The sequence below is a fragment of the Numida meleagris genome, chromosome 3, assembly GCF_002078875.1.
Source record: "Numida meleagris isolate 19003 breed g44 Domestic line chromosome 3, NumMel1.0, whole genome shotgun sequence".
Classification (NCBI taxonomy): Eukaryota; Metazoa; Chordata; class Aves; order Galliformes; family Numididae; genus Numida; species Numida meleagris.
The window spans coordinates 108,199,235-108,219,250 of record NC_034411.1 but is presented as its reverse complement, the minus strand read 5'-3'; the positions used below and the strand labels follow the sequence as shown (position 1 = coordinate 108,219,250).

The following is a 20,016-nucleotide window of genomic DNA, read 5'->3' as shown; positions in this document are numbered from 1 at the left end:
TTGCAAAACAGAGCCATTAGCACAGCTGCAAAATCATTTGTCAAGTGCACGCTTGATGCACCAAGAAGAGGCAAAAGCCTTTCCCACAGCCTCCCCAGCCTCTCAGCTGTTAAAATCAAGCAGAGTCTCTGCCAGCAGCACACAGAGTAGCAGTGAAGATCGGCTTAAGAATTTAAAAGTAGTTCTTGCTTTTGCTGGAGGGTAATAAGGCCGTGCACTGGGAGCGAGGGAGAGGCAAAGCACTGTGGAATTCCATATTCCATACGGTATCGTTAGATAATCTTTATAATTTGGCACAACGAGCCTAACATTTTGCTTTTGAAGTTTGATAGTTCAAGAAATGAAGGCAGCTTATTCTTGATCCACGTCTCCCAGGCAATGGGTGCAGCAGATCAACCTTTCAGGATCTTCTTACATTTGCAGTCAAGTCCTCTGTAAGACAGGGGACAGAGCTTGAATTACATTGTTTTCTTAATGAGCGTAGCTCCACTGTCCTTCACTCCTGCAGACTGAAATGCATTCCTATTTTTCCACACCCCTGCTCTCACTTGCACTGTAAGGACTGCTGGAATGGAAGAGGGAACTGCGTGCTGCCTTCAGCTCGTTATTTACCTACAGCTTTTTGCTGGGCACAAATGTACAGCAGCATATGCTTTAACTAAAAAGAAGAGCTTGCCAGCTCAAGCACGTTGGGAATTTTCCATACACAAAAAGAGCCATTTCAGCAAGAAAAAAAAAAAAAAACAGAGTTGCCCTTGGGGACAAAAAGGGATTTCACCTCAATTTTTCTATTTTCTTCTCATTCCCCACTAAGTCAAACATCAGCATTTCCTTGAACTAAACCCAAAGTGTTTCAAGCCCTGTCAGTGTTAAGCTGCATGGCTTCAGGCCATTGCCTGCCTGCCTGCACCGCACTTTTGGGTGCCATGCATTCATAGCCCTGCCAAAGCAAACGGGAGAACTTCACTTCATACTCCTCACAAAATACAGCTCCAGTGTTTGGTCACTGAAGTCCCAAAGGGAACACGAGTTGGAGAGAATCAGGCGAGGATGGCTCCAGAGTGACCAGTGAGTGTGGCAATCCAGCTACGCATTGTGCCCCAAGAAGCCATTGCGCTGTTTACAGCTGAGTCAGGCAGATCCCATGTCCTGTTTTGCCCCATGGCTGGAGGTGCTCAAGGCCAGGTTGGATGGGGCCATGGGCAGCCTGATCTGGTGCCTGACTTAGTGGCTGGAGATCATTAGGTCCCTTCCTTAGAATTAGGTGATCATTGAGGTCCCTTCCAATCCAAGCCATTCTATGACTCTGTGTGCTCTTCTTACTCATCCACTGATGACAGTTGCTGGAGACAAGCATGGAGCTGCCTGACCCTTCATCCTGACCAGCACGGCTGCACTTACTGCTTTCATGAGAACAGCTCAGCCCTGCGTCCTGCTCTGGGGAGATGCCTGGGCAGCATCCAGACCGTGAAAACACGGCACTAAGAGTCTCAGAGCACGGTACGGTTCAGTGATCTGGAACCTTCAGCTCAGCAACCAGAAAGGCAACCTGAAAGAGTAAACTGCTTTTGTTGAAAGTACCAAAAGAAAATACTCTGGCAAGCTTAACTACTTCAAGAAAAAAATGCATCGTACAAAAACACGTATGTATGTATATTACTGAGTTCTTACATTTCAGTCGGGGTAAAGGCCAACCTTAAACAATCAGAAGCAATTTCCTGGGAGGGAAACGTTTCACAGAGCTCTGCTAGCAAAAGCAAAACCCTCCACTGCACACGCATCTCCCCAAGCTAGAGATCAGAGATGGAGTCAACCACATACAACAGCTATTAATCGCATCCCTTAACGCCGGCTGGGCAGTCCTGCAGAGGACCAGAAGAAAACCCTACACAAAACACTGGTATGGGCTGATCACAATAGGAAAAAAGCACTTCAGATCCGCTGTCCAGACTTCAAATGCCAAAAAAATCCCTGGCATTTCTTGGAGATAGAGGAGATTCAACTTCAGGTCTGGGATTTTTTTTTGTTTTTAAAAAAAAAAAGGAAGCAATGAATGAAATGGCTTTCAGATCAATTCAAAGGACTGCCCAGAGAGGTGGTGGGTGCCCCATCCCTGGAGACACCCAAGGTCAGGCTGGACGGGGCTCTGAGCTGTGGGTGCCCTGGTTCATCGCAGGGGAGGTGGAGTAGTTGGCCTTTAAAGGTCCCTTCCAACTCAAACAATTCTACCATTCTAAACAAGGCAAGACTGGCCACAGAAGCTGAGTGCTTGCAACTGCAGGCTCCCCAGTGCCCAATTGAGTTTGAAAGAACTGTTAAGTACCATTCACAAAAACAGCTGTCTCTCTTAAATGCTACAGTAGGAAAATAAACAGAAAACTCTTGTTTGACTGCAGAGCCTCGGAAGTGCATTTAAAGCCCTTGGGGAAGCAGAGCTACGGGTGCATCAGCAGCGTTGCTCCATCTGCTGCAAACTGTGCAGCTTCCTCAGCAAACCGAGTCAAACTGAAGGGTTGCCCCAGTCCTGTGTGCTGCCCCAAAGGCCACCAGCAGCCAATGAGAACAGTACATAGATGAAAACCCACAACTGTGCTTCCCTGCCATCCTGATCCCGTGCAGCTCCGGCTCTCCAAGTCTGTATTAAATAGCCCTCAATGGATTTTTATTTCCTATGTTTAGCTGATCCATGTCATGTTTGGCATCTACCACATTCTGTGACCGTGGGTTTCTCACCTGCACCACCCACCCTACAAAAGAACATCTCCATTGGGTTCAGTTGAGCAGAAGGGCTTTTACTGCTCAAGAAGGATGATGCATGGAGCATCTGAATTGCTCACTGCTGGTTTTAACATACATGTCTTAAAGGTCAGATCCCTTGTAGATGAGTAATTTTGCCAGGATGGCAGATGCCCCAGACTGACAAAGAAGCAAGAGGGTTGGATGTTGTCCTTGAGGAATGTGGTTTAGTGGGAAATATTGGTGATAGGAGGATGGTTGGACTGGATGACCTTAGAGGTTTTGTCTAATCTTGATGATTCTATGATCATATTATTTAGTAACCAAGTGACCTCCTCCAGCACCAAGAGAACCATCCAGAGTGTTGACCTGGCATGAACATGAGCTAGACAGAACTTGCAGCAAGCTGGCCTCAACACCACCCTGTCCTAAAGGTTCAGCTGAATTCCAAGGCCTCTCTGATACGGCCCAGCTGGATAACCCTGCCTTTGAGCATGGAGGAGGTTGCCAAATTGTGAGAAAGAGCACAGAGCTCTGCAAGATAAGAGAGAAAAAACGAGGTCAGAGCGTCAAAGTGTGATAGGTAGCAGCTCAAAGGTCCAAAAGAAGAAAAGACAGACTGGCAAAAGAACCTAAAAGGACAAAAGCCCAACCCCATGAGCTCAACCAGGCAGCTCAGTAGCATGGATGATCCGCTCAACTGTTGCCTGTGGGCAATAAATACAACGTTGGGTGTCTTTTTCAGTGGTCTGTATAATCTTGTAACTCACTAGTCCTTGCTATCTTTTATGTGTAAGAAATGCTCCAGGAGAAGCTGTGGGTGCTCCATCCCTGCAGTGCCCAAGGCCATGGATGGGGCTTGGGGCAGCCTGGGTTGTGGGAGGTGTCCCTGCCCATGGCAGGGCTGGGGCTGGGTGGGCTCATAGCTCCCTGCCCACCCAAACCATTGCAGGATTCGGATTCTATGAGAGGCAGCAGGTTATAAACTGTTAAGAAGCTTGCGTGTTTTTAAAACCCAGATAGGATGGAAAAATACAAGTGGGTTTTTTTCTTCTTTTTTTTTTTTAAAAAAAAAAAAACAATGGCTAAGAGACTGCAAACAGGAAAAGCCAGTCTTAAGTCGAGAAACTTGCTAACAAAGGAGTATTGGAAATGCAAATTAAGAGAGTTGGACATGTTCCCACAAGCTGCTCTGCCTCCCTGAGCCCTGACGACAGGGAAGGGAGAGACAGACCTGGGCTGGAGGCAACAATCTTGTCGGAAAAAAATGCAGGGAGCTGAAGAAAGGGCGAGAGGACTTTGTGAAAGTCAGTGACAGGCTGATTGTAACTGAGGAGGGAGGATGGCCGGATCCCAGCTGTGTTATGACACAGCTCCTCTTCTTCCATGCAGGAGCAGGAGAATTGCAGACTTAAGGATGGTCATCAGTTTGGAGAGCAGCCCACCTTTAAGTGATCCTGTTCTTTAGCAGTCAGTCCTATTTCTTCCCCACCCAGAACAGCTCCGGAACAGCAATTGTAAAGGTGCAAGGCAAGCTCAAGCAATGGCAGCACACAGGCCATAGCAATCTCCTAGGAAGGAAGAACTTTTAAAATACAGTAAGGTGGCAAACTCTGAGCCATCTTGTGCAGAGCATGAGGAATTCCTCTGAGCTGAAGCTTGTGCACAGCACTACCAAAATGGCCAAAGCAGGGACCAGGGTTGCTGGGAACAACTTCTGTCAGCAGCTTCCAGCAGCAGAGCCACCCATCCTCTCACAAGCAGCTCACCATGGGGGCTGATGGCTCAAGAGGACTCTTGCCATTCTCCCTAATCTACTTCATATTACCTTCATCTTCCTCTCCTTTTCCATGCAGCATCCACAAGTGCTCACAGAACGGTTTAGGTTGGAGGGGACTTTAAAGATGATCTAGTTCCAATCCCCCTGCTACAGGCAGGGCTGCTCCCCACCAGCTCAGGCTGCCCATTCTCCCATCCAGCACCTCCAGGGATGGGGCACCCTCAAGCTCTCTGGACAGTGGAGCCAGGGCCTCACCGCCCTCTGACTAAAGAATTTCCTCCTAACATCTAACCCAAATCTCTCCTCTTTTAGCTTAAAGCCATTCCCCCTTGTCCTATCACTCTCAGACTGCATAAAAAGTCAGTCCCCTCCTGCTTGTAAGCTCCCTTCAGGTACTGGAAGGCCGCAATGAGGTCTCCCCAGAGCTTTCTCTTCTCCAGGCTGAACAAACCCAACTCCCTCAACCTGTCTTCATAGGGGAGGTGCTCCAGCCCTATCATCATCTTCATGGCTCTCCTCTGGACCCTCTCCAACAGCCCCTATACTGAAGTCCCCAGGCCTGGACACACTACTCCAGATGGGGCCTCAGGAGGGCAAGGACAATCCCCTCTCTACCCCACTGCCACTCCTCTGTTGATGCAGCCCAGGGAACTGTTGGCATTCCAGGCTGCAAGCACACTCTGCTGGCTTATGCCCAATTTTTCATCCATCAGGACCCTCAAGCTCTTTTCCACAGAACTGCTCTCAAGGAGCTCTCAGTCCATACTCATATCTGGGATCGCTCTGACCCAAGTGCAAGACCTTGCACTTGGCCTTGTTAAACCTCATTAGATTCTCACATGCCCACTTTCTGAGCATGTTCAGGTGCCTCTGGATGCCATCCCTCCCTTCTGTTTTGTCAACTTCACCGCTCAGCTTGATGTCGACAGCTTAGAAGTGCAGGGACATGAGAGGCATGGGAAGTCTGACTGACCATGAAGACTTAGGTAAAGAACTCACTAAGTACCTCAACCTTTTCCATGTCTGAGGAGGCCAGCTCTCCCTTTTCATTAATCAGAGGGAGTCCACTCTCCTTTGCCTGTCTCTTCTGCCCAGTCTATCCAATACCTGAACCAGAAAGCTGGTTGTCCACTGTTGTCAGTGGAGCCTCCTGGATTGCTTGCAGGTTGTCATGTTGTTTTTCTAGCAGATATCCAGGTGGTTAAAATCTTCCATCAGGATGAGAACCTGCAAGCATGACATCTCCTTGCACTTGAAACAAGAAGGCCTCAGCAGCAGGCTCCCCTTGATCAGGCGAGCTGTCCTCTATTGGTCCAGTCCCTAATTTCAACCCACAAGCTCTCAATCTGTTCATGACTGTTTCTCAGAGGGAGCTTCTTGCAGCCTGTCCCCTTCTTAACATCCAGTGTCACCCTTCCTTGTTTGTCAAAGGTGCTTCCTAGATTGTAGAAGCCAAAGCCATTGGCAAGACAGCACCCACACAGCCAGTCACTCAGCTGGTCTGTTCTCCTCCTTCTGCCTGGATCCCAGTCTCCAGCTGGGAGGACTGAGGAGAACGCTGCCTGCGCTCCTGATCCCTTCAGCATCTTCCCAAGTGATGTAAAGTCTTTCTTGATATTTTTGAATTTCCTGGTCACAGCCTCATGCAACCCAGCTTGAAAGATCGGGAGGGAATAGTGGCTGTCCGGATTTATTGTATCTGATATCATCTTACTGATATCTCAAATGTGGGCCCCCCGCAGGTAGCACACCTCTCTGGAGAGATCATCCAGGTGGCAGATGGGTGCCTCAGTGCCCCCAGCACAGAGTCTCCAATTACCAAGACCCTTCACCTATTTTTACTGGCACTGGTTGTGACTCTGGTTCTCGGTTGGACCTTCTTAACATGGTTGCCCCTTTTTGGCTTTGAACCACTACCCATACCTTCTCCTTCCATCCCCAGAACTTGTATCTGCTGGCTAGGAGGACTTCAGGGGCAGGTGGGGGAGGCTTCTCCTTCTGCTCCGAGCAGAGCTGAGCTTCCAGTCCCCCTCATCCTGCACGTTTGCTGTCTGTCAGGTTGGAAGCCTTCTTATCTTTTTCTCCTTGCTGGGACTTAAGACAGGGCTGCCGGTCTGCCCGTGCCACTGCACAATACCAAGCATCACTCCCTCTCCAACTGCTGGATACATCCCAGCCTGGTCAGCTGCTCATCGTGTTCAGGGCTCCCTGCAGCTCAGCCTCACCGCGAGCCTCAAGCTGGATCTCTGTGCTTAGATGGCTGAGTGGAAGGGCTAATCCCCGGCCTCCAGGATGCCTCTTGGAGCCACAAGCGAGCTAGCTGCAGACACGCTGTCCCTTTGCTTTGCTGCTCCGCACGGTGCCCACAGAATATGGTATTTCTGTGGACCTGCTGCTTCTGGTCCTGTCAACAATGGTGCAGAGGAAGAAATAGGCCAAGTGCATCATCTTGTTCATCCTATGATCGAAGGACAATAATACTGTTAGCCTGATCATACAGCTGTCCATCCAATGGAACCTCTGTTGGCAAGAACAGCTCCTGGAAGCTGTTACAACAAGCTGTACCAGAGCTGATTTTCATACCCATACAGCATCTTTAAGACTGACACGACATGCATTTTACTGTCGTACTTCAGTCATTCAGTGGACGATTCATTCCCATGGTATCCCACCATTCATGGAGCTACAGCTCTCCTATACATTGCACTGCAGCAGTAAAACCTTCAGCAGTTACAGCAATGCCTTGCCAGCCCAGCATGACCTATGATGCTTAAGACTGACATGGCAGTACAAAGAGCTTCAGCTCATTTTGTGTAATGAAACTAAAGTGCATTTTCTCCCAGAAGCAGCAGGAGCAAATGCTGAATTTGTGACAAACCAGCCAAACTGCTGCAGGAAACAGACTGCAACTGAATGGCTTTCCCCCCCCCAACTTTTAATCTCAAGAAGTCTCGCTCACTGGATTAGCAACCAGAAGCTGTCCAGAAATCAACGCTTATACGAGGAAGGTTTCTTCATCTTCTGTGTAGGGGCCAGCAGTCTATAACACACTGAGAGAGCACATTTTGAGCTTGAAGGATAAACTATTAGTGACCTGTGTATCAGACAGAGCCATCCAAACCCACCAGCAACGCCCTTACAACAGAAAACCAAAGCATCATCATCTCTGGCTCTGAAAGACAAATGCCCCAGGCATGTCCTGACATTCACACAGCAGTAGAAACGGAGCAACCAAGCACCTCAGAGCCACGTTCAGGGCACCACGACAGCGGCTCTTCCTCGTTGTTTGCTTCCACTGCTTGGGGGAGAACTGGCAGTGTGGATGAGAGCCCTACAATAGCACTGAACAAAAACATTTGGCTCTGAGGTCCCTTCCAACCCAAACGAGTTATGATTCACTCTGTGAAGTGAAGCTTGGAAAGCCTGGCTGCAATTCCAGCTCTTAAACAAGAGATGCCCTCTTACCCTACTCAAATGGAAGAAGCTATTTGAACTCTGATACTCGATAATTTTTCCCTCCCCTCCAGAATGCAAGTTTAAACAAAGCCATGCTGCTTCACCTGACTAGCTTTCATAGCTTCAGCTGGAACTTTTTGCACTAACAGGGAATGTCCAGCAAAACCATCAGCACCCGTCAGTGTGTAACGATACAGGACTGCACTAGCTGCAAGGCAGCGGAGAGTTGGTCTGCTGAAAAGCCAGGAGCTGCTCAGCATTCTTCCACCTCTCAGTGATGGCCCGGGGACACAGCATGCTGACCCACCCCCCCTTTCCCTGGGGAGTACAAATGATGCTACCTGCTGTTGGAAGGGAGGGGAGAGCCCCAGCACTACTAACGAGCTTGCAAGGTTCCGCTTCAGTCCTGTCCCTTCTCCCTTTAACATCTGCCTGCCTCCCTTAAGGAATCTCATGCAAGCCTAAAACTGGAATTAATTTCCTTCCCACACCACGTGCAGAGCTGGTGACAAAGGACCAAAACCACGGAAGCAGAGCTCTGCAATCCACACGCAGACTCAAGGTCTCAACCTTTTCGTGTAGCCCTGCAGCACGGCTCCCCTCTTGGTCACCACTGCAGGAGAACACGCACATCAGCTGGGAAAAACAAGCTGTAGGCAAGTGCTTACATCCAGCTCACACACGCGATGAGAAGTGAAGGCCGCGCTAAAAGATTCTCCGGCACTGTAATTAAAGAGTTCTAGTCTTCAAGGTTTTAATTGGAACACTTTAATTTGAACAGACAATTCTATTATCTTCTCAACGTATCTACAGCGAAGCTTACAGCCGTTTGGTGTCTGTTTCTCCCCCCTCCAATGGCTGAGCCATTTCAGCCACAGTAATTTTTTTCCCTCAAATTTGTTCCATTTTTGCAACATACTCAACACCACAGCAGCTGGGATTCTGTACACGTTCAGCATACATCTAACAACAGCACGCAGCTCCCAGCCCTGCTACTGGTTTAATTTTAACATGAAGATTGATGCAGCAGCCGAGTCCAATTCACAATTCTAGATGTTGAGACAGAAGTGCGCTCATCACTTAACGTTTGTACCGGCTAGCGGACGGATAGCACACATCACACAGTGCTACTCAGTGTCACAGCTACAGGAGTGCTAGTCTAGACATTTTCCCTTGTACAGGAACCTGTACACGACAGCTCTTTGCAAGGCTTTAAGCAAAGCACGACGAGAAGCCAGTATGCTGTACAGTGCAATTTCAGCTACATCGTACGCAGCGTGGACGATAGTGCACTTAAACAGGGCTCCACATTCAAGCGTTAGGTCAATACAATCAACATATTGAAGGTACATATTCCCTTTGTCTTCGTGAAAACTGTGCAACTTTTGACTCCATTTCCCTTTTTCTTTTTTTTTTGTGTGCAGCTCCCTGCACTAAGAGCTATGTGCTGAGGAACAGGGCATCCCAGCAGCTGTGTGAGGCAGCGTCACACTCACAGCATGGGGAGACACAGGTGAGCTGCAAGCAGCATGGTGCTAACTCCATGGGGCGAGCCCTGCAAGCTGAGAGGAAGCGAGCTGATCAAAGCAAGGGAATAAGCGTGACAGACACAAGCGAGTGCTCCACAGTCTGGAAAGCACTGGAATGGAAAGGTAAAAAGAAGTGCAGGTGTCCTGCCATGAGACATCTGAGAACTGTTTTCCCAGGAGGACCTGCGGGGTCCACGTGTTTTGGGTCAGCCCCGCTGCACAAAGGGGACTATTTGCAGGAGAACTGGGGGAAAAACAAACCAGCCTGGTGCTGCTGCTCAGGATGGCAGTGTCATCTTCACACAAAGACTGCAATCCTCACCACCACGAGGGCGGAGCGAGCACACAGCACTGGGGTGCGGGTTCAGCCCTGAACACAAGGCAAGGATGAAATGCCAGCTCGGAGCGCTCTGCCTTTTGTTAGCTGTCGCTGCTGGTTACCCCATTTCCCCAGAAGCCTGCAGTTTCCATAAAGAGACTAGAGCAGCCAAGCAATTACATTAAAAAAAAGCCACCTTCTTTGCTTCTCTATTATTTAGCTCAGTATATAATTGCAAGACCTTTACGTGCGTTTTATGTACAGTCTACGATGGGGAAGAACAGTCCCTTCCAAGTCTTTCTCATCCAACTAGCGATGATGTGCTTTGGATGCACAGCAACAGCAGAAGTTCTGAATGGGATGGGAGCACAACACCCAGGCAGCTGCAGGCTGCACAGCCATAACTCTGAAGGGCGAGCAGTAATTTTCAGGGCTTTCATGTGCTATATAAGCAGGCAGCTCCAAAAATCTGGAGCCTGGAAGTGGAAGAAAGGCACGGCCAGCTTGCATCTCCCTTGCTATGTGATACAGGTCATCAGCCGCTCTGATATAGGGAACACTTGTTATATCTATCAGCTGTAATCTAGGGAACAAGTCTGCTCTACAAGAGTAGGCAGAAATAGGTATTACAATGCAGTGTTTAAGCCACAGGACTTCAGAAGTAAGCTTAGGCTACTCAAGAAGAAGATTAAGGAGATAAGGACTGAAGCAAAAGGCATGAAGGTAGTGCTTAACATCACTATCACAGTCTCCTTGGTTATGGAACACCTTTTAGGAAGGTATTTTTAGGTGTCACACAGTTTTTGCAGAAGGCTGCTCTCCAGATTCTTCCAAGACAACTAAAGAGCCTCTATTTCCATATCTTTACGTTAAGTGGCTTTTGAGTAAAGGCAGCTTCAATCCAAAACATCCAGAAAATGACACTTAAATTCAACACTTTTCAAAGAGGTCAGGGTTGACCTCATGCAGCTGCACTGGTTCTGGCAGAAACAGGCTTAGAGCAAGCAGCTCACAATAATCCCAGCCACATGCACTGCTTGATTTCAAGTCTCCTCAGTTATGCGTAGCTATCAATGAAATCAAGCTGCACGAACACCAGCATGAGTTAATGAGCCACACCATTTTATCTGAAGGAGGAGGAGAGCTGGACAAACAGCAGATTGCAGCCACAGAGACAAATAACTATGAGATGAACTTATTTGGCAGAAAATCTTCTCTAGCATCTTTGAACAGTTTTAGTGTAAGTCCTTTGCAGCCGCTATGAACATCCCTGCAGTGTGACAGCCTCCTCATCTGCAGCAGCTCCCTGGTATGCTGGATCACGCCAACTCCCAGCTTCAGCTTTGGATGTTTTACGAAGCATATAGGAAGAGCGTGAGAGAAAAAACCAAAATGGAGTGAAAACGTTTTGCTGAGCAGTCAGTTCAGTGCTGCTCGTGCGCCCTGGCAATGCTGTGAACCTGTTCAAATGTGCAGGAACAGCCAGGAGTTCAGGAGGGCAGTGTGGCTCTGAAGAGGACAAGCTCCAAGTGCCTGCTTTGCTCAGCAAGTGAATACACCTCCAGCAATCACGTAACCTTTCTGTTTTCCAGGTAGAAGAAAAAAAAAACGTTTGTTATTCCTTAGGAGTTACTTGTCCATAAGGAACAATCCCACCTGAGGGTCAGAGCTTGAACGTTAGCAGCAGAATCCCTACTTCAGTTCTATATTGCACTGAAATTTCTTACTCTGGTTTGGTTTGTAACCTACAGCTCCCAAAACACAAAACCCCCCAGGTGTTAGATGTGAAGGCTACACAAAGCATCATTTGGACTGGCTGGTCTCACAGTTAGGTTAGACCATTTTCTAGGAAAACTAAAGAACTAAGCTGCCTTACCTACTCGAGGAGAAAAGGTGCTCTCAGACAGAATTCCTTTACCTATCTATACGTAACTTGGTCTTTTAATCCTGCAAAAAGTGTTTAGAGAGTTCAGCAAAAGAAAAAAAATAATCCAAGTCCAACATAAGTCTGTAACATTCCGTCTCTTGGCCCATCGTGGTCATCCGTACAGCTGGGTGGAGGTAAGAGTTTCAGCTTTTGCTGACACTGCACAAGTAAGAGACAAGAAAGCTGCCAGGAGAGGAAGCTACGCCCAGTTGTATCTTCTGTAAACAAGACAAAAATCCCTCCCAAAAAGCAGGGAGGTACACTGTGTGAAGGTTTCAGCAGTGGAGGACTGAGGGTCAGCTGTACCAGAGGACTCTGCAATACATGCGCTTCGTGTTTAATCTTTAACCTAAAAGGAACTGGAAAGGAAAGACCTGAGGCAAAGCCCTGGAAGCTCACAGGTTTTCCTGCATCCTGTCATCCATTTCCAGCTCCGCTAGCTGCCTCCTCAATGAATTAACCTTTTCCTGAAGAAGCTTGTTGTAGTCTATAATCCTGTTCACTTCTTCCTGGGCTTCATCTAGGAATCTGGAAGGCCTGTTCCATCGCAGGAATACACCTGGAAGCCCAGAGACAGAAAAAGTCAGAAGAGTTTCTTGTTACCAGAGAGGGAACAGCTATTCATATCCTATCAGCTCTCAAGTAACATGCATATAGTTTACATATTTTTTCCTACCCTCTTCCCTAAATAGCACTTGCAATACTTAACCTCCTCTGCATCCATCATTCTATTAAGCAAAGTTAGAAAAGTTTGCCTTCCTTTTTTCTCACATACTGATCAGAGTAATCCATGTTCAGTCCCTAGCCTGCCATGACAGCCTGCTCGCTTCATGGCAGTTAACTTTTTTGCAGACATGGGATGGAGAAAGTTTCTTCAGCACACGATCTAGTGCACAGATTACTCACCTGCTGGCCAGGATGAAGGAGGGAAAAGTCTTGCTTATACAGAAGAAAAAAAAAAAGCCTGAGGCTTATAGAACATGCCATAGATAAGGCTGCATCACTGCAGAAATAACTGTGCTACCAAGTTAAACGGTGCTAAGAAGGTTCAGTGTGACCCCTGGCAAAAAGTAGCATGTTGCTCAACTTCATGAGGAAGCATTGTGCTTCTGGGTGTGCTACATGCCAAACGTATTTTGGAACAGATTTCAAAGGGAGTGAGAATGTTAACAGCTGTGACAGACTAAGCAAGGAGCAGAGACAATAGGAGCAGACACTTCTCTAGTAGCCACAAAATATATGGCCTGCAACAGAAAAAGCGAGCTTGGCTTACCTTCCCAGAGCTGCAGGCTCTGTGGGGCAACAGAGGGCCAGATGACAAGGCTGTTGGCCTCAAAAAGAGGATTCCTGAAATTTTTCAGCTCCTCAGGCTGGTTCACCCAGGACCACAGGGACATAGTCTTCTGCGGCAGCTTCAGTTTAGACCTAGCAAACCCAAAGGACCAAATGAGCTTTCAGTTTTATACTCAGAATCGCAGAATCCTTAAGAGTTGGAAGGGACCTTTAAAGGTCATCTAGCCCAACTCCTCTGCAATGAACAGGGACATGCACAGCTAGATCAGGGTGCTCAGAGCTCGGTCCAGAAGAAGACAACTCATTTTGTTCTGTCAGAATCTTGCAGATTAGACTGCCACAGGCTTTCCCACGTACTACGAGCCCACACAAAGTAACAGATGAACAATACAGGCTCATCCCTTCAGTGCCACTCATCAACGTGGCACCAAGTTGGTAGAAGCCTAAAAGCAGCTTACTCAAATGCTGTTTCCTCAGCTCGCCTTTAACAGACATTTATAATTTGAGTGGAAGCTCGCTGCCTTCTTGCCAGATGTCAGTCACCTACCCCAGGATGGTTTGCCTGCCAGGTTTGAAAGGGATTGAATCTTGTTCAGACTGAGTCGTGAGGAATGATGGTAGGTCGACATCAAGTGCAATTCCTGGCGTAGACTAAGGCAGAATTAGTGCAATGGGTATGGCATATTAGATCCCTCTGGTGGCAGGAAGCATCAGAGCACAGAAAGAAACCCGTGTTCTTGGGTCAAACCCACCACCTAGAGTTAAAAGAGGGTTTCTAGTCATTAGATTCTAGCAAATCCCATCCTGTTGAGCTGTCACCCAGGTGGGAATATTCGCCATCCCCATGAATACTTCAAGGCAGCACAAGCTTAACACCGGGCTTCAAGCATTTTTGTGCTCACAGGTGGATGTGTTGAGATGTGACAGAGGTTATAACACGTAACGTTCATGTTCTTTCAAATTTCATTTGACTGGTTTTAAATCTGACTCAGTTTTGCAGTTTGGCCAGTTCAGCTGCTCTGCAGAAGACAGGAGTCTCTTCTAGGTTACTTTCAGGGCTGAGAGGTTTCTAGAAAGGCCTCAGACTGCCTCATTTGTATCATCAGCACTACTTTTTCCTTCTGTGGTCTTCAGACATGGTCTTACTGGACTCAGGAGGCCTGAGAACAGACAGGTTTAAGATAAAAACAGGCACTGAAACCACTAGCAGCTGTAGGGTTCCTACCCTCCTGAGCTCCACCCTGCTGAGTGCTTCCAGCAGCGCTGCTCAGTGCATGCCCAGAGCTGCCCCACTGTACAGCACAGCACTGGAAGCTGAGCAGGATTCAGAAGTTGGGTGTTGGTCTGCTCAAGTGCCTGAGAGAAGGAGAAGCCCCCTAGCATCGCAGCACACCGTGCAGCTTCAACAAGAGAAAACCTCACCTGTGTCCAGAGAGATCACACAATCACCTTCACCTTTTTTTTTTTTTTTTTTTTTTTCCAAATCAAGTGACATTTTTGCCAGACACAACCTGATGTTTAAGGGGTTCGGAGCAAGCATTCTCACCAACCTTTCGTTTTCATTGTTTCCCAGGAAAGTCCCAAACTGCGAAGCATAAGCATGCTCAAAGAGCATAACAAGGAAGCGTTCATTGAATTCAAAAGAGCAAGGAAACTGATGAAGGATTTGCCAAACACAGTCCAAAAAGAGGAGAAACACTGGGGCCTCCCATTTCTGCTTGCTATTTGAGTAGGCTGATTGGGCACAGCGCTGCTGAAAAGGGTGACCAGCCTATAAACAAAAATCAGAGCATCACAGAGAGCAACAGAACGTGAGTACATGCAGCATGTGCAGCTTCAAACACCCAGTGATACTTCTCTGCCTTTTCAGGCTACGCAGTTAGCACTACTTGATCAGATAGTTTTAAACCAAGAACAAACTGCTAGAGGGGCACTGAAGGACCAGGCTGAGGATATCAGCTCCAGGAGTACTAAGAGTGGAATTCAAGTTCTTTGTTTTAGTCTGAATGGTATTCTAAAGAGATGTTCACCTTGTGCACGCAAAACAGGCTGCTGCTCCAAACTGAAGAACTACAGTGAGAGGTACAGGCCCCACGATGTGCCAGAGGTACAAATGACTCAGTAATAACTTTGCTCCTTCAGACAAGGACTGTTTGTTCACGCTAAGCAGGGTTGCACCGAGGTGTGACCTGTTTACTGCCTCTCAGGCCATTTCCTAATGCAAGCGTCGACAGAACAGACTGACATTTTATCCACGGGGACTCACCTGCAGCCACTCCCTGACAATAAGAGATTCAAAGCCTCGTATGGTCCTGCACCTCGGATCCAAGATAATCTGTGCCAGAGAAGTTACCTGGAGTGTCGAATCAGTTCCTTCGGTCCCATGAACCAACACTGACGCATCCTCCCTGTGAGAAAGGTACAAGGGAACAACACTATGAATGAGCAGAACACATCCCATGAATGTACACACCCCAGTGGATGCCAACACATCCTATGGACACCAGTGTTAACATCCTGAGACAACACTGAGATCTTGTGGGCTCTTCATCCCTCCCGTAGAACTCACACCTCGCCTTCTCAACGTGGAAGCTCCCCAGCACTAACCACCACTTACAGCTTCAGTTCTGTCTGAGCACTCTGGAAATCCAGACCCTTTGCCACGTGGGCTGAAGACGTGCAAAGTCTCTTTGGGGGTGCTCACTATTTTGAATCGATACTCCTTTGAGTAACAGTATTAAAGGGCACCTCAAAATTTGCTCATCGTTTACGGTTTTGCTGAGTACTGTGAAATGCTCCCATACCCTCTGAAGATGGATCATCCTCCCAGATGTTCTGTAAAACAGTACGATGAGATTCTTGCTTACACCTGCACCTTAACTGGTGTTTGCTGAAGGAGAAGCAAGCCAGTTCAGGAGAAAGAAGGAAGGAAAAAAGGCAGAGCTTGGTCTCCAGAAAGGGAGACGAATTGTTTGTGCTGAGCAAGGAGGCTTGTCTAAGAGCCAAGAACAAAGGCTTCTCACTCACCAGCCAGCACAAGTGAAGCAGCAGAACAACATGAGGAGCAAAACACGGGGCAGTCTGGGACAGGAAGGCCTTGCACCCTGTTAGGGGCTCACATGACCCCCACCCCAGGACAGCTGATTCCCTCCCCTCTTCCTCCATCCTAGGCCAGATTTAGACATGCTTCCAGAATCTAATTTAAGTGCTTGTGAAGGAAAGACTGGATGGTCTTAAATGGCATTTATACCCCTTACTCCTCCCAGGCCTTGAACTGATGTCTCAATTCTGCCAACATCATCACACCCAGAAAGGAGATCCACTGCAGGCTGTACCTGTTTCTGTGTGGATGCCCAAGTTTAGCAGAAAATCATGGGTAGAACAGCTCCACCTAAGAAGCAAGTAACCCTGCAGATAGGTGTTATCTGCTTTTGAACTGAAAAGCAGAAATAAATCCATACCTTAAACATTACAACATCTTTGTTTGCAGTCCTAAGCCTAAAATAAACCCAGCGCTTCTACAGTTCAGATGATCTTCAGATACTTTCTCTGCTCCTCCCCCAGTCAGCAGCAGAGGCCCCTTCACAGCCAAGCACAACTGCAGAAGTCAATCACCAAGCCTATACCCTCACCGAAGTGGGGCACATGGGGAGAAGTTTTTGCATTTCATCTTTTTTTTTTTGCCCCAGACCATCAAGATGCTTCAGAGAGATGTTCCAGCCATTCCCTCCCTGGGGCCAACGTGACTGAGCCACCTTTGTCAGCTCAGCTGCCATCAGCAGGCTCTGTGCAGGGCAGGCAAGGCATCAGTTTGGAGTTGGCACAGCCTTTCCTAGCACAGCCTAGAAGTAAACAGATACCATCAGTGCTTTTAAAAAGCACAGTAGCTCATATTTCAGTGCAGTAATGCTATTTTACCAAGGAGACTGCATTTCAGCTTGTGTAGCTGTGTAACGTTCCCCAGTTGCTATGAAAAGTGAGGGGCTCCCCAGCCTTAAGAAAGGCCTTCTCCTGCCAGGGCCACACAAAGACCACATTTACACCCCTGCATTTGGTCTTAAATCCTCACACCTGACCGTTAAACTTCTCTCTCAAGCTTGAGGATGAGTTAGTCGAGTTAGGAGCATTTATTAAAGAAACGTTGGGTTAGAAGAGGTCACAAACACTGACAAAGTATGAGCAAGACTGCTCAGAGAGACTATGGGGATAAAGATTGAGAACGCTTTGCAATGGACCAATTCTTAGGGGAAAAGTAAAGAAATGCCATTTCTCCTAGAAGCAGTCTGGAAGTGAGATGGGATACCAGAAGCTTTCAGCTGAAAAGAAAATACTTTAAACCTCCAGTAAAATCAACTATATTAGATTGGTTGAAGCAGACGTAGGAATAGATCTCATCTAGGTGAGATAATACCCACTCTCAGTTAATATTTCCTCCCTCAGGCTTGTACTCAAATGCAAACATGAGGTACTAGAGGAACATTCCTTAACCATGATGATGAAACAGCGTTGTGCATGAAGTGCAAGCAAGCTAGTTCGTGGTGGCCAGCTACTAGTGGTTGGAGTATTAATACCTAAACAGGAAATAGATGCATTTAATGATTCATCTAACCAGTGAATGAGAAACTGTAGGCTTTTTGAAAAAGGAAGAAAAAGCTTTACCTATCAATACACTGAGCAGCCAGGCAAGCTGCAGTGAGTATCTCCTTGATGTGAGTCAGCCAGTTGGAAGCTTCCAGTTTACTGAGCCAGCGGTCCATGTTGTGTGACTGGTCGTTGCAGGCTTCCACGAGTTTGATGAGGCTTTCCTGCAGAATGTTAAACCTTTGGGAAGAGCAAAATATGACTGAAAAGTAATGAAGCAGCATGGAAAACGCACACACCGATCCCAGAGTTACTTGATATCAAAATGAAGCACTGAGAGCTATGCACAGCTACATCAGGAAGGATGACCCCGTGGATGTCATGTCATTATTCAGAGCCTGCTTTCACCAGGAATCCCAAGCCATGGCTAGCTGCCAGCACAACACCACTCTCTGGACATAAATGGTCTCTTCCATTTCAAAACAAATCACTTCATGAGGTGTTACAACAGTGCAGCCTTGCCCTCATCATAGCTGAACTCTGCCTGCGTTCAGCCATACGTGCACTTCATATGTGAAGTGCTTCAGCAGTCTCACTCCCGTTACCAAATACACGTGTTACTGCAGCCTGGCATGGACATCAGCAAGTGTGAGCCAAGCTTCAAGCACTCTTGTTTCCTGCTACACCAGGTGCTTGAACATGCAGACCTGCAACAGTAACCTGAAAGCCACTGGTCACACAACTCCTGCTGCAACACACAACTCTAAACGAGACTCAACTTCAAAAATGTAGGACCCCATGAAGATTAGTTTGGCTCAGTTATCGACATAAAAGGTAGCAGGGAGAGGGAATGCATTTTGTTTCACTTCTGCAGTCGTTGCAATACATCCTCCAGCTCTGGAAAGCTGGCGTTCTGCATGCAGCTGGTAAAGTGAGCTGGTTCTACATCACCCCATGCCATCCAGAGGCATTCAACTACATCCAGGGGCATCAAACTACAAACAGATCAAATGTCACTTCAAACTGATGCCAACGCGTGCTCAGGGTAATAAAGGATGCAGCTAGCAGACTAGACCTCAAAAAGCTTACAAAACCTAACAAGAGATGCATAGGGAGGAATGAATAAACCTGATGCCTACCACCCACCTGCAAAATAACCAACGTCAAGCTCAATTCTACATAGGTTTTGCTTCTCAAAACTAACAGTTCAAAGTAGAGGACAGGAAAATCTTTCTATGAGCTCCTCAGAAGCTAACTGACTTCCAACAGATCCAGCAACATTACTGCATGCCCACGTAGAAAGAGTCCCCACAACCAGGGCCTAAGAGCAGTTGAACAAAGTCAGATCAAAGGTCTGTTTAACCTAGCAACTCGTCTCCACATAGCCAATAAAATATTAAATTTCCAGAGAAAAGCACTGGATACTTGTGACATTCACATTCAAGTCCTCAGCTGTAGCAATTCTCTGGCAAGGGACTTCCTCATTCCTGTCCACTGCAAAGAGGAACACAGGAAAGCTGGATTGCAACTACAGATGGTCAGAAAAATAGATGACACGGGGAGATTGCTCAATATCTGAAACCTGCAGCAGCAGCAAGCTGTTCAGAACTAGGAACTAAGCTCAGCTTTCCAAAGCCAAAAACCATCCATATCATCCATACACCCTCATTTTGCCAGAATGCAACCCTGCTGACCATGATCAAGGCGCACGGCCACGTCCTACAGAAGCAGATTACTCCGTGGAGCTGGCGTGGCTCTGTCAACACAACCCTACAAAGGCGAGTGCAGAAAAGGGCCTGTGTGATTTCACCCACCTCTCAATACACTTGTGAATCCTCCTCCACTGGGGATAACACGCTTCTTGTTCAAAGCCTCCTCCTTTGGCCTTGGCCTGCTGGGCAGTGTTCAGGGACCTCGTATCAATGATGTAGCCACGCTTCCCACGACAAAGGGTGACATTAATAAGCTTCTCATCTTCTTTACAGCGTCTGCCGTTTGTGCCTATGAGAGGCTGGCTGCTTCGCATTATGACCTGTGGAGAAAAGTCAGCCCAAATTAGGAAACAGAGTCTTAAGACTCTCAAGCTCAAGGAGCTTCTCACATCTGTTCAGAGAGGAAAACGCAAATGGAGCCCTCCTGGATCTGCAGTTTTTCCTGTGGTGTTCTACCAGCAAACACACCTCTCAGCCCACTGCACTTCTTGTACCTGCTTCAAGTTTGATTCACCACATCTGGACAGTCCAAAATGTGATCATCTGCACTGCTTGATGCACAAAAACCACTGTCCCACGTTTCCCTGGTTCTTCCTGTTCCCCCTTGCCCTGAACCTTCCGTTCCTCCAAGTGCAGAGACTGAGTTTATTTAAAAGAAAGTAGAAATCCTCGAGTCCTGCAAT

General features: G+C 47.5%; 1 protein-coding gene across 2 annotated transcripts in view; it reads right to left on the bottom strand.

The window, feature by feature from the left end:
- The window catches only part of MTMR9 (myotubularin related protein 9), a 24,948-nt gene continuing 13,644 nt past the window's right edge, over positions 8,713-20,016 (bottom strand). For both annotated transcript variants that reach the window (XM_021390814.1, XM_021390816.1), the window contains exons 7-12: positions 19,436-19,653; positions 17,700-17,861; positions 15,307-15,448; positions 14,591-14,811; positions 13,021-13,172; positions 8,713-12,306 (exon numbers count right to left, since the gene is read on the bottom strand). In XM_021390814.1, the coding sequence (XP_021246489.1) occupies positions 12,143-12,306; positions 13,021-13,172; positions 14,591-14,811; positions 15,307-15,448; positions 17,700-17,861; positions 19,436-19,653 (1,059 nt within the window). In that variant the 3' untranslated portion in view covers positions 8,713-12,142. The remainder of the gene's footprint in view (positions 12,307-13,020; positions 13,173-14,590; positions 14,812-15,306; positions 15,449-17,699; positions 17,862-19,435; positions 19,654-20,016) is intronic.